Genomic DNA, 14,567 nt, shown 5'->3' with positions numbered 1-14,567 from the left:
TTTGATCAGGTTTTGCTAATGTTAGTTTAAAAAAATGGTTTTTGGATTTCAGATGGTTACCATAAGATTACTTAATACATCCATTTGGTAGTATGTACGTGTTGAATACTTTAAACTTACATGATGTTGTATGTCAATTACATCTTGTTAAAGCTGGAAAAAAATGAACTTCAGATTTTTGGGTAGGCATTTGTGGATCTTTATCACAAAAACATTTAGAGTCTGTTGATTTATTTTAAAAATAATTTTGGGCTTCCCTGGTGGCACAGTGGTAAGGAATCCACCTGCCAATGCAGGAGTCATGGGTTCCATCCCTGGAGAAGGAAATGGCAACCCACTCCAGTATTCTTGCCTGGAAAATCCCATGGACAGGGGAGCCTGGCGGGCTACAGTCCATGAGATCGCTGAGGCAGGCACGACTGACCGACTGAGCAGCAGCGTCTGTTTTATATGCTTTTAGCTTGTATGTATCTTGAAAAGTGAAATCGCTAATTTAATTCGGAGACGTTAGATTTTATAGGTGTGTTAGATGCTTTTCACAGGGAAGGAGGAATATACCCTGTTTTCCTCCTGACTTTTCCTTAGACTTCCAGCTCAGAATCTGTTTTTGTCTGTTTCTTACTCTGGCAACATCAAGATCAAATATTGTCTTTTAGTTTGGCCTTTCACTTTTTCCTGCAGTTGTAAGCTATGCTGTTTCTTCCCTAAATGTAGTACTAGCTTGTGTTTTCTCTCCTGCTCTGAGTCCTATCTTGGAGGGCATGACACAGTTTAAGTAGCTGCATGTGAACAGGTATGCATGGACTTTGGCATTGGAGAGACCCGATTTCAACTACTCCTTCTCTCAGTTGTTCATTTTGCAACTTTGAATGTGTTATTGAAAGTTTTCTTATTTGTAAAACAGAAACATTGACTATCTGATTGATTTACTCTAAACATTAAATGAAATATTCATAAAACACTTTGTTTTCATATTAGGAAGAACTTAATAACTAGTGCCTGTTATTTTCTTCCCTCTCCCCTGTGAAGGAACTCATGAAATGTTTTCCAATGACATACCATCATGTTGCCTTCCTGTGGTTCCTTAAAATAATAATCAGTAAGGGGGTGGAGAGACAGAAAAGAGTCAAAGACTTTTGGCGTTTACCAAAAACAAATTTTGGGGTCCCTGGGCTTGGGAGGCCGAAGGGGGAGGAGGACTGTGGATTTGCTCTCTCTCCCATGACCCTCTTCACACCTGCCAGTGGCCTGGGCTCAACCAGGGCAAAGTAATTTACAAAAATAAAACAGTTTGGTTGCTGATGGTTCTGAACAAATCCTTCTCTTACATTTGAGTTATGTTATTTTGAACCCTGAGAGACCTGAGGTTTATCCTTGAAGGTAAAGGAAATCTTTGGGCAAGTCTGTATTTTGTGTATCAGGCCTCAATTCTTGATGTTCAGAATGAAGGGTTTGGATTCCAAAATCTAAACATTCCTTTTCAACTCTTAAAATTGTGTGATAGGAGTAATTATAAGGTGTGTCTAATTCTCTTCTACAAGTTGGAGAATGGAATGTGTAAGTAGATCTCATAATTTTCACATTGCAAATCAGAAATATGACTCTCACGATGACTGAATATTGTTCCATGTCTGTGCAGAACTATGGGAATTGGTAGAAGTGCTTAGAATGTGTAGTTGTGCAGAGACTGGAAATGATAAGTACCCAGGATCTACATGATGGGAAGGATAAACCTTGTCTTTCATTTGCCTCTCTAGGTTTTCCCAGTCAACGTGAAGAGTTTAAAATGGTTCTTGCCATTGAGAAATCAAGAGGCAGACCATTAAGATCTGGGAATTTCAAGAAAATAGGTTAATACTAAAGTGTTGTGATAATGTATAACCAAGATGTGGAGGTATTTTAACATGACATTCAAGAGATGAATGAAAATACGGATGTTTTTACCTGACAAAAATAGTTAGTTGGTTTGACTTTAAAGAATTTTTGCAGCAAGTACATTTTAGACAATTTGGAAAAAGAAAATTTGCATTACAAAACCAGCTTCTGTGTCTGAAGTTCTTTCACAAATCAGTTGAATATATGAATTTGGCTTTTTGATGTGGTTACTTTAAGAGACTTCATTACAGTTAAAGAAAATTTTGATGTGAAATATATGAAGAAATAGGTGATTTAAGTAGGGACTTAAATAACTGATCTGTTTGTTATCTTCAGTATTTTTAATTAAACAAAATTGAAAATATTATATGCTTAATCTGCCAGATTTCTAGGACAGTGGAATTACTCCACTGTGGGGTAGGAAGAAGATGATATAGTACTAGTGGTGTTATATGTCATGTGGTATAGTCCAGTTTTGTAGTTTTATGATATAATTTTAAATTTGAAAAATAAGTTGTTTTTCTCTCAGAAGCCACTGAATATTAAGTTTACCAAAATTTTTGGTAGGTTTAAGAGAGGTAGATACAGTATAGTACAGTTCAGTCGCTCAGTCGTGTCCAACTCTTTGCGACCCTATGGACCACAGCACACCAGGCCTCCCTGTCCATCACCAACTCCTGGAGTTTACTCAAACTCGTTCATTGAGTCGGTGTAGCCATCCAACCATCTCATCCTCTGTCATCCTCTTCTCCTCCTGCCCTCAATCTTTCCCAGCATCAGGGTCTTTTCAAATGAGTCAGATCTTCGCATCAGGTGGCCAAAGTATTAGTGTTTCAGCTTCATCATCAGTCCCTCCAATGAACACCCAGGACTGATCTCCTTTAGGATGGACTGGTTGGATCTCCTTGCAGTCCAAGGGACTCTCAAGAGTCTTCTCCAACACCACAGTTCAAAAGCATCAATTCTTCTGTGCTCAGCTTTCTTTATGGTCCAACTCTCACATCCATACGTGACTACTGGAAAAACCATAGCCTTGACTAGGCAGACCTTTGTTGGCAAAGTAATGTCTCTGCTTTTTAATATGTATTCTAGGTTGGTCATAACTTTCCTTCCAAGGAGTAAGCGTCTTTTAATTTCATGGCTGCAATCACCATCTGCAGTGATTTTGGAGCCCCCCAAAATAAAGTCTGTAACTGTTTCCACTGTTTCTGCATCTAATTGCCATGAAGTGATGGGACCAGATGCCATGATCTTAGTTTTCTGAATGTTGAGCTTTAAGCCAACTTTTTCACTCTCCTCTTTTACTTTCATCAAGAGGTTCTTTAGTTCTTCACTTTCTGCCATAAGGGTGGTGTCATCTGCATATCTGAGGTTATTGATATGTCTCCCAGCACTCTTGATCTGGCTTGTGCTTCATCCAGCCCAGTGTTTCTCATGATGTACTCTGCATATAAGTTCAATAAGCAGGATGACAATTTACAGCCTTGATATACTCCTTTCCCTATTTGGAACCAGTCTGTTGTTCCATGTCTAGTTCTAACTGTTGCTTCCTGACCTGCGTACAGATTTCTCAAGAGGCAGGTCAGGTGGTCTGGTATTCCCATCTCTTTCAGAATTTTCCACAGTTTATTGTGATCCACACAGTCAAAGGCTTTGGCATAGTCAATAAAGCAGAAGCAGATGTTTTGCTGGAACTCTCTTGCTTTCTCAGGGAACCAGAGGATGTTGGCAATTTGATCTCTGGTTCCTCTGGCTTTTCTAAAACCAGCTTGAACATCTGCAAGTCCATGGTTCACGTATTGTTGAAGCCTGGCTTGGAGAATTTTGAGCATCACTTTTCTAGCATGTGAGATGAGTGTAATTGTGCAGTAGTTTGAGCATTCTTTGGGATTGCCTTTCTTTGGGATTGGAATGAAAACTGACTTTTCCAGTTCTGTGGCCACTGCTGAGTTTTCCAAATTTACTGGCATATTGAGTGCAGCACGTTCACAGCATCATCTTTCAGGATTTGAAATAGCTCAACTGGAATTCCATCACTTCCACTAGCTTTGTTCATAGTGAGGCTTCCTCAGGATCACTTGACTTCACATTCCAGGATGTCTGGCTTTAGGTAAGGAATCACACCATTGTGATTATCTGGGTCATGAAGATCTTTTTTGTCTGGTTCTTCTGTGTATTCCTACACCTCTTCTTAATATCTTCTGCTTCTGTTAGGTCCATACCATTTCTGTCCTTTATTTTGCCCATCTTTGTGTGAAATGTTCCCTTGGTATCTGATTTTCTTGAAGAGATCTCTAGTCTTTCCCATTCTATTGTTTTCCTCTATTTCTTTTTTTTTTTTTTTTATTAGTTGGAGGCTAATTACTTCACAACATTTCAGTGAGTTTTGTCATACATTGACATGAATCAGCCATGGGGTTACACACATTCCCCATCCCGATCCCCCCTCCCACCTCCCTCTCCACCCGATTCCTCTGGGTCTTCCCAGTGCACCAGGCCCGAGCACTTGTCTCATGCATCCCACCTGGGCTGGTGATCTGTTTCACCATAGATAGTATACATGCTGTTCTTTTGAAACATCCCACCCTCGCCTTTTCCCACAGAGTTCAAAAGTCTGTTCTGTACTTCTGTGTCTCTTTTTCTGTTTTGCATATAGGGTTATCATTACCATCTTTCTAAATTCCATATATGTGTGTTAGTATGCTGTAATGTTCTTTATCTTTCTGGCTTACTTCACTCTGTATAATGGGCTCCAGTTTCATCCATCTCATTAGAACTGGTTCAAATGAATTCTTTTTAACGGCTGAGTAATATTCCATGGTGTATATGTACCACAGCTTCCTTATCCATTCGTCTGCTGATGTTTTCCTCTATTTCTTTGCACTGATCACTGATGAAGGCTTTCTTATCTCTCCTTGTTATTCTTTGGAACTCTGCATTCAAATGAGTATATCTTTCCTTTTCTCCTTTGTTTTTCACTTCTCTTCTTTTCACAGCTATTTGTAAGGCCTCCTTAGACAGCCATTTTGCTTTTTTGCATTTCTTTTTCTTGGGGATCCCTGTCTCATGTACAATGTCACGAACCTCCCTCCATAGTTCATCAGGCACTCTGCCTATCAGATCTTGTCCCTTAAATCTATTTCTCTCTTCCACTGTATAGTCATAAAGGATTTGATTTAGGTCATACCTGCTTGGTTGAGTGGTTTTCCCTACTTTCTTCAATTTAAGTCTGTATTTGGCAATAAAGAGTTCATGATCTGAGCCACATTCAGCTCCCGGTCTTGTTTTTGCTGACTCTATAGAGCTTCCCCAAATTTGGCTGCAAAGAATATAATCAATCTGATTTTGGTAGATGATAGATAACTATTTTCTAATGGAGTCAGGGAGCAAATGAGACTTTTATGTTTATAAAAAGGGGTAATGGATTAAACATCATATTGTGATGATTCAAGAACTATTCTAATTCTAAAGTGTTTACATTGTAACTATTCTGTGTATGGAGATAAGTAATTTAGGTTCCTATGTCACTGATTTTTGGTTTGTTAGTTGCACAACATCTTAATCTGTGATGGATGGCAGGGAGAACCATTACAGGATTTGCATAGATCAGTCTTATTTGAGAACTGATTATAATTTGAATTGTGAATACTCCCCTTTTAGCACTATTGGGTAGCAAAACTTAATTCTTACTTGTATTGCTTACATTGTGGAAGTAAGTTATGTAGAGCCAAAAAACATTAGCTGCAAAAATGTACTTGGGGAGGAAATTCTGAAACAAATGCTGATTTTTTTCAATGACAATTGCTGATGGTGAGTTGTTGTTGTTCTCCCATCCTTTATATTTGATTTGATTTACAATATTGTGTTAGTTTCAGGTGTCCAGCTTCAGATTATCTTCCGTTATAGGTTATTACCAAATAATGAATATAGTAACAATACAGAATATGCTGTACTGCTCTACAGTAAATCCTTGTTTATTTTATGTACAGCCATGTGTATCTGTTGATCCCATAGTCCTAGTTTATTCCCCTCTTCCCTTCCCCTCTGGTAACCATAACTTTGTTTTCTATGTCTGTGAGTCTCTTTCTGTTTTCTAAGTAAGTTCATTTGTACCAGTATTTTAAGATTCCACATATGGGTGATATCTTATAAATGTCTTTCTCTGATTTACTTCAGGTAGTATGATAATCTCTGGATACATTGATGTTGTAAATGTCAGGATTTCATTCTTTCTTGTGGCTGAGTAGTATTCCATTGCATAAATACACCTGTTGAGCTAAGAAGGCAGAGATTGGGTTTCGGCGCTGCTGAAGCAACAAGACTTGCAGGACAGAACTAAGGCAGGGCTTCCCTGGGGCTCAGTTAGTAAAGAATCTGCCTGCAGTGCGGGAGACCTGCTTTCAGTCCCTGGGTCAGGAAGATCCCCTGGAGAAGGAAATGGCAACCCACTCCAGTATTTTTGCCTGGAGAATTCCGTGGACAGAGGAGCCTGGTGGGCTACAGTCCATGGGGTCACAAAGGGTCGGACACAACTGAGTGACTAACGCTTTCACTTTCAGGGCAACAGAAGATGTGAGGGTGTTCCCCAGAGTTTCTTGGACTGCATTTGTGCAGGGCAAGACTCTGAGGCCTGGTATAGAGTGGCTACAGTAAGTTTGAGAGTGGATTGAAGGTACTAGAGGTTATTCACTGTTGAAAGATGACGTTCCAGTGTAGCTAAAGTAGAGAAATCTTGTTAACATCTTAGGTATGCAACTGAGACACCAGAAACACATGCTTTTGGAAAATAGGCCACACTGTACAGAAAGCATGATATCAATTTGTTTACAGCCAGGAAGTGGGAAATCACACAGAATTGGACAGGGGAAGTTTAAAGAATTATTAAACTTTAGTAGAGAAGTAACTAAAAAAATGCAGAGTGAACTCTAAAGGGTACCCTAGGGCTGAGGGAGATTACCAAAGGAAGGGTAGATTTGGAAAAGGGATCCTCTCCCCAAGACTGGGCTTCAGATCTCATTGGAAAAGGTATGGTTTCATCCCACTGGATGGTGAAGTTGAGTGGACTCTCTGGACCACACTGGTTCACAGATGCCAGATAACAGGAAACCACCCTCTCTCTGGTTCACAGGCTAGCTGAGGCTAAAGACTGGTAAGCTCAGTAGGGGTCAGGACATTCATTGGGAGCTGGCTTGCTGCCAGATTGGTGCACAGTATGGGATACCCATGTTGCAATTAATGCAGGAAGCAACCCTCTGAGGCCCAGTTGAGCACAGCGGGATACATGAGTAAGCAGAAGTCAGGGAGCTGCTGGTGGGAGGCTTGGAGTGCACTGGAGTTTGCATTAGGAGGACTGTAGCGAGGTGATCACTGGACTCAGGCTAGGGCTTTGAGGTTGTTGAAGAAGTGTGCACTTTGGGTTTGCTGCTGGACCCCTGTGCCACCAAATAGCCCCATATTCAGGTACCACTACACATCCTTCCTTCTCCAGTGTCCCTCTAATGCCCTCTGCTGATTTAACATTGTGCTCGCTGTGAAGGAGAAATGCTTAGCTTTCAATCCATTTTCTCAGCAAATACTAAGGGTGAATTTGGAGTTGAAAGGCAGTAGGTTGGTAATTGGCCCAAAAAACTGGACTGAACCTGCCCAATAGAGCTTAAAATTGAGCCTCAAAAAGATAAGAAGAGGTGCCAGTAAATTACCTGCCTGCTGCAATCAGGCTCTCAACATTCTAAAGGAAAACAGCATTATTCAGGCTCCTTAAAACCATTCATTCACAAGTCCAGCATACAGCAACAAATTATTGGAAATAAGCAAGGAACTGATTTATAATCCAGAATAAAAACTTTCACTAGAAGCGTGCCTTTAGATGATACTGATGTTGGAATTAGCCAATAAGAACATTGAAGCTTCTTAAACAAAAATATTGTCTTATGGGTGAGGACTCTCAGAAAAGTGGAAGCTGAAAAAAATCAAGTGGAAAACCAAGAGCTAAAAAAGTGTAGTATCTGAAACAGAAACATTTATTGGATAAACTTAAAAGCTGACTGGAGTTGGCAGAAGAGAAAGGTCAGTGAGTTTAAAAAGTCAGTAGGAATTCTTTGAAAAAGGAAAATAAATGGGAGAAAAGAAGCAAAGCCTCAGTAGCTTGTGGACAACCTCAAGCCATCTAACATGTGTATAAGTGAAGTTCTGAAAGAAGAGAGAGAGAATGTGGCACAAAAAGTTTTGGCAAAAAAAGGGTTGAAAGTTTTCTGCCATTGGTGGGAAACATCAGCCTACAAATTCAAGCAGCCCAATAAATATAAGAAAGGATAAATCCAAAGAAAACCACAATTAGGCACAGAGTAGCCAACCTGCTGAAAATTTATGATAGAGAGGAACCTTAAAAGCAGAGAGTGATGGCTGGCTTCTCAAGAGCGTTATGAGCTAGAAGCAATGGAGTAGCATTTTTAAGAGAGAAAAAAAAGTAGAAACATGTCTATTAATCTAGAATTCTATAGTCAAGCAAATTTAAAGATGAAGTGAAGACATTTCAGGTAAGTGGCAGTTGAAAGTTTTATTAATGAGGAAGAAAAGTTTTTCAGGAATCCTCTAGACAACTTCCCAAGAGATTGTTATTTGCTCAGGTGCCCATGCTGCATTGCTCGGAAAGCAAGGACGTAGCCTTTTCGTCCTTTACGGGGAGGTTTCTGTCATCAAGGAATAGGGAGATCAGGACAAAGAGAAATCAGTTGTTGTGGAGGCAATGAGCAGTGTCTGCCACATGTGAATTAAATTACTCTTATAATCAGAAAAAAATGACAAAGCTATTTGGTCTTTGCTACACAGATGAAAGTAAAGCAGAAAATAATTCATTTGTTGTTAAGTTGGCCATTTACAGATTCTTATAGGGGTTCATAGTAAACTTTCAGGCATATATTGTAGTCCTTCTTCAGTATGCAGTTTCCTGGTAATCATGCTAGCCAGTGGCATAAAAAGGTAAGGAATGCATCTTGACCTCAGTCTGCCAGATAGACAGACAGCTCTTTCTGGGTTTTAACAACCATTTTCTGGGCAGCATGTCATTTTCTTCAGAGAGGAAAGGGATTTTCTTTAGGAATTCTGGTCAGGAAGCAATTAATTCAGCTGTGATTGTCAGGAAATACTTCACAGAGTGCTGGGAGCCGGCACACGAGATCCCACTGGTGACAAGGTCATGAGGAGAAGACCTGACAAGCAAGGCAGATCAGGACTTCAGGGATTTCGAAAAGCTGCCCCGGCGCTCACCTTAAAGATGATCTCTGTCTTTCTGATGCTTGCTATATTAGACTACTCCCTAATTTCTGTGACACAGGTAGAAGGCCTTCCCCGATCTCTCTCCAAACAGAATCAACTTAGAACTTTAATCAATATGTCCCCCAGACGGTGGGATCCTATAAGATTATCCAGGATGAAAGGAGTGTTTCAATTTAGACCCCTTTGCTGGCATTCTAGCCTGCTTGGCAAATGCATACTAATGCACATGACTGCTCACAACACCTTAATCATAAACAGAATAAAGAAGCTGATCACACAAAAGGCCCTAATAGGCACAGAGCCCTTCGGGGGTGAGGAAGCCCTATTAGAGAACACAGAAATATTATTCTAAAAGTGGTTAAAGATTTAGAAAAATAAGAGTTCAGAATTGTTCATTTTAACCAGGAATGCTAAACAGGGGCTGCCTCACCGGAGCTGCAGAGTCTTTGTGTGGTAAACCTTTTAGATAAATTTAACTGATAATTTCTGCAAAAGGACTGACCTTTGTGTTCATTAAAGAATAGATTACGGAAAACAGCTTTGCATTCACCTAGGTCATAAAATGTCAATAGGCCCCATGGCCAGAAGATAATGTACAAGACTCTCACAAAGAAGTATGCAGAAAACACCCTCGTTTAGTGAAGGATAAGCTGATGTAATATTAAACTATCTTATCCTTAGAAATGTCCTAACTTAGAATATAAAAGCTACGGTAAAAAATAAAGATTTGCCAGACTCTGCTGCACCCCCAGTCTGGTCACTCTCTCTCTCTCTCTCTGTCTATCTCTCTCTTTCTCTCGCCAACGCCGTTCATCCTGAGGGTACCCCTGGATCCTGCCGAGGCTGGACCCCGGCAACAGAGTAATAGTAATAGTGGCAGTAATAACAACTTTTCTTTATTGAAGGCCAGGTAGTATCCTGAGTACTTTCAAAACTTCCAACAATCTTATGCATTAAGTGTTATCATTCTCATTTTTATAAATTAGGAAACTGAGGCTTGTATAAGGAAATCGCTTCTTCCGTCAGTGAGGGGCAAAGCTAGGATTCATATCTAGGATAGCCTGATTTGAAAGCCTGTGTTCTTAACCAGATACCAGTAGCCATGGCTGACTTGCATTCTCTTCGTTAAAACATATTACCTGTTCAGTAGGTTATAAGTTGACTCACACTAGGCTTTCTTGGAAGAATGACATTTGATTTGCTTACTCATGGCTGTTAAAAATCATAAAGTTTTCTCATAAGGGAACCATTCATTAAAATATACATTGAAACCGTTTAGGTCACCTGCAGGAGAAAGCTGACTCCATGTTTGTTGTGTTTATGTTTAATTTACTCATATAACTTCTAAAGAAGTCAGAGAAGCAATTAAATTTTCTGACAGTTTTACAAGGCAGAGTTAAAACTGGTCCATGTCACCATCATGCTTTTGAAATATATTCCTGGTTTATTGACCAGTTGGCACTTGAATGATTTAAGCATCCAGACATAAATATATAATGAGCAAAGTAAGTTCACCTAAGTTCAGAAAACTTAGATTGCCCTTTTGATTTAACTCCGTAAGCAGTAGCTATTTTTCATGAGCCAGAAAAGATTTTACATTTAAGTGGAGTTGCAGAGTACTTAATTGATGATTTGATTCTGACTGACCCCTTGATAGAAATTGAGTCTGAACAAGTGGAATTCTTCTGTGTGTCTGCTGTGGAGGGGCAGAGGGAGATGAGCAGATATTTCATGAAGAGCTGAATCTAGGGTAGATGGAGGAAGAGGTGGTGTATGTGGAGAACAAAGGTCTTCTAGCTTCTTGTTTTGCCATCTGGTGCAAACAGAACTACTGCAGCTCACTGCAAGCAGAAGTAACACTGTAGTGGAAAAAGAGGAAGTTATAGGGCCTTGGGGGTCCTTTCTCTTTAGCTGGCTCATGAGGAAAGCAAACTAGGCTAGTGCTCAGGAGGCTTTTTAATGACCCATGTCTGGAAGTGGCACACATCACTTTGGCTTTCATTTCTTTGATCAGAACTCAGTTGTAGGGAGACTGAGAATTGTATTAAACTGTGTGTTTAGGAAGAAAGATAGTACAAGGTATCTAGAAACACAAATATATGGAAACCTAAGCAAGCAGAAAACAAATTAAGGCAATTATTAACTATAGGAAAAACAGTTGTACAAGGAGAGGAGTAAAATAAAGATGATAACAGCCAACATTTATTGTGTACTTACTCTGTGCCAGGTACTATTCTAAGTCCTCAGTTTTTTTACATGTTAATTTTATTAAAAATTCTATCCAGTAAATAAGATTGTAATCCCCATTTTACGGATAAGTGGTTATTTCACCAAAGTATTGATACCACAGTGTTTATTGAATAAATGGGATAGGGAATGAAGATAGTGGAGTAAGAGCCAAATATCTTCTTTTATAGTAGGAAATAATAATGTGGAAATAATGCCTCTGTTATAATTTTGAACATGACAAATTTGAACTGTGCAGGTCCACTTATATGCAGGTTTTTATCCAGTAAGTATGTACAGTACTACATGATTTGTGCTTGATTGATTCCATGGATGCAGAATCTTGAATACAGTGGGCTGACTCTGGGACTTGTGCATCCACACATACTGAGGGATGACAGTATATAATATCTAAAATTAACAGTCAAGTTACAACTGTATGCACATACTGTTTGAAATATAGATGTCAATATCAGCAGAAACAACTAGAAAAGTTGAAAATCTTCAGGGTAACCTGTTCAAATACAGGGTTTGGGCTTGCCTTCATATTCTTGCACTTTATGAACTATGTTGATATAAAGTACTTGTTAGAAGAGATGCTATCAAGAGAGATGAAATGATATGAAGTGGTCATCATTTATACAGCTATTCATATAGAACTGAGATGGTTTTGTAAATTACTAAATAATGGAGCCATACACTGCGAGGGAACTAAGACCAAATGTGTGGACCTGGGTTTGTCCTACAGTCTGTTGGCCGAGTCACTTAACCTTTGAGGATTCGCTTCCTTCTTGTTTTAATGAGAATGATGCTCTCTTCCAGTTACTCTAACTTCTAGATTGCTATAGTTCTAGGTGTTAGACCAAGTAATTTTTGTTTTTAAACAGTAAGTCAGTGTGATGGTATAGGCTACAGAGCTACCTTTGAAAGTAGCTGGCTGTTAAGTCACAGCCAACAGCTTGTTTTATGCTTCCCAGCTCCATATACATATATACTTGTAGAGTTTTTTGGAAGGGTTTTTTTTTTTTTTTTCCCCCCTGGCTTCCCAAGATGATGATTTTAATTTGTTGAGATTTCCTACTGATAGATATTGATTATATAAGAAGTGTATGCATTTATTATCCACTTCCTACTTCTAAGCACTGGTCATGAAATCACGGTTATCTAATGTGACCATTTCTATTCTAGGTCCAGTGGCATTGCAGAGCACGGATGGTTGCCGGAGCCAACTTCTACATTGTTGGACGAGACCCTGCTGGCATGCCCCATCCAGAAACAGGGAAGGATCTTTATGAGCCGACTCATGGCGCCAAAGTGCTGACCATGGCCCCGGGCCTGATCACCTTGGAGATCGTTCCCTTTCGAGTTGCCGCTTATAACAAGAAAAAGAAGCGGATGGACTACTATGACTCTGAGCAGTAAGCTTTACATTCTGTGCATAAATCTGTGAAACACTGTGTGTTCTGAGCTGCTCCTAGGGTTTTAATGTATTGCCTCATCTTTACAACAGCTTACCAATGGCAGGCTTTGTTGTACCAATTTTAGAGACCGGCAAACCAAAGAAACTAATTTCTCAATACTTTAGAAGTAGAAATAAAAATTGAATCTGGTTTCATGGGTCATGATCTTAGGAATTTTGTTGGGAAGTGTTTAAGGCAGTGATGACATTTCTGTCTGCCTTACACAAGTAGTCCAAGGACTCAGTGATGATTTTGCTAGTAAGCGCAAGGGACCTATGTAATAAGAGAGTTTGACTAATATTTGTGCAGTCGTTGTGTGACAGGCACTGTCCTCATTGCAGTATAGGTATTAAGTTAATACTTGTAATTAATGCCCTATACTAATCCTGTGAAGTAGGTGCAGTTATCCCCATCTTGCAGATTAGCAGTAAGATGAGGCATACAAAGTTCAAATATTCTTGTAATGTCACAGATACAGTGAGTTGGCAGCTCACTGGGTATGCTGACCATTAAGAGTGCAACTTCATTCTTCAAAGATCTTAGAAGGAGCAAAAATGAACAACTTTTTTGTGCAAATTACTGATAATATTGAACATGTATCTATCTTCTTTTGACTGGCAAAATTTTATTAGTTGCTATGTATAGATAATATCCATACAGACATACCTCAAGATAGTGTGGTTTCAGTTCCAAACCACTGAAATTAAAGTGAATAATCCCAATAAAGCAAGTCACATGAAATTTTTTTGTTTCCTAGTACAGATAAAAGTTATGTTTATATATACTATAGTATGTTAAGCACACAGTAACAGTATTTCTAAAAAGCAATTTACACACCTTAATTTAAAAAACTTTATTGATAAAAATGTTAATCATTCTCTGAGCCTTCAGTGAGTTGTGATGTTTTTGCTGGTGGAGGGTCTTGCCTGGATGTTGATGACTGCTGACTGATTAGGGTGGTGGTTGCTGAAGGTTGGGCTGTGGTAGTATCTTAAAACAAGACAACAGTGAAGTTTGCCACATCCATTAACTCTTTCACTAATGAGCTCTCTGTAATTACACAATGCTGTTTAATAGAGCTTCTTTCAAAATTGGACTCAGTCCTTGCAAACCCTGCTGCTGTTGTATCAGCTAAAGTTTATGTAATATTCTAAATTCTTTGTTGTCATTTAAAACTCTGTACAGCATCTTACCAGGAGTAGATTCCATCTCAAGTAACCACTTTCTTTGCTTATTAGAAGCAAGTCTTTAGCCATTTAAGTTTTATTGTGACATTGAAGCAATTCAGTCAAATCTTCACACTCCACTTCTAATTCTAGTTCTTTTGCTATTTCTACCACATCTGCAGTTCTTTCCTCCACTGAAGCCTCGAACCCCTCAGGTCACCCATGAGGTTTGGAATTCAGTTCAGTTCAGTTGCTCAGTCGTGTCTGACTCTTTGCCACCCCATGAAGTGCAGCATGCCAGGCCTCCCTGTCCATCACCAACTCCCGGAGTCCACCCAAACCCATGTCCATCGAATTGGTGATGCCATCCAACCATCTCATTCTCTGTTGTCCCCTTCTCCTCCTGCCCCCAATCCCTCCCAGCATCAGGGTCTTTTCCAATGAGTCAGCTCTTCGCATCAGGTGGCCAAAGTATTGGAGTTTCAGCTTCAGCATCAGTCCTTCCAGTGAACACCTGGGACTGATCTCCTTTAGGATGGACTGGTTGGATCTTCTTGCAGTCCAA

At 39.5% G+C, this 14,567-nt stretch overlaps 1 protein-coding gene across 1 annotated transcript in view; it reads left to right on the top strand.

Annotated features, from left to right (window-relative positions):
• The window catches only part of PAPSS1 (3'-phosphoadenosine 5'-phosphosulfate synthase 1), a 111,012-nt gene that overhangs the window by 78,893 nt on the left and 17,552 nt on the right, over positions 1–14,567 (top strand). Inside the window, exon 11 of the mRNA XM_043438310.1 lies at positions 12,565–12,794. Coding sequence (XP_043294245.1) covers positions 12,565–12,794 — 230 coding nt within the window. The remainder of the gene's footprint in view (positions 1–12,564; positions 12,795–14,567) is intronic.

Source organism: Cervus canadensis, chromosome 19 (assembly GCF_019320065.1).
Source record: "Cervus canadensis isolate Bull #8, Minnesota chromosome 19, ASM1932006v1, whole genome shotgun sequence".
NCBI lineage: Eukaryota > Metazoa > Chordata > Mammalia > Artiodactyla > Cervidae > Cervus > Cervus canadensis.
This window is presented reverse-complemented; position numbering and strand designations above follow the sequence as displayed.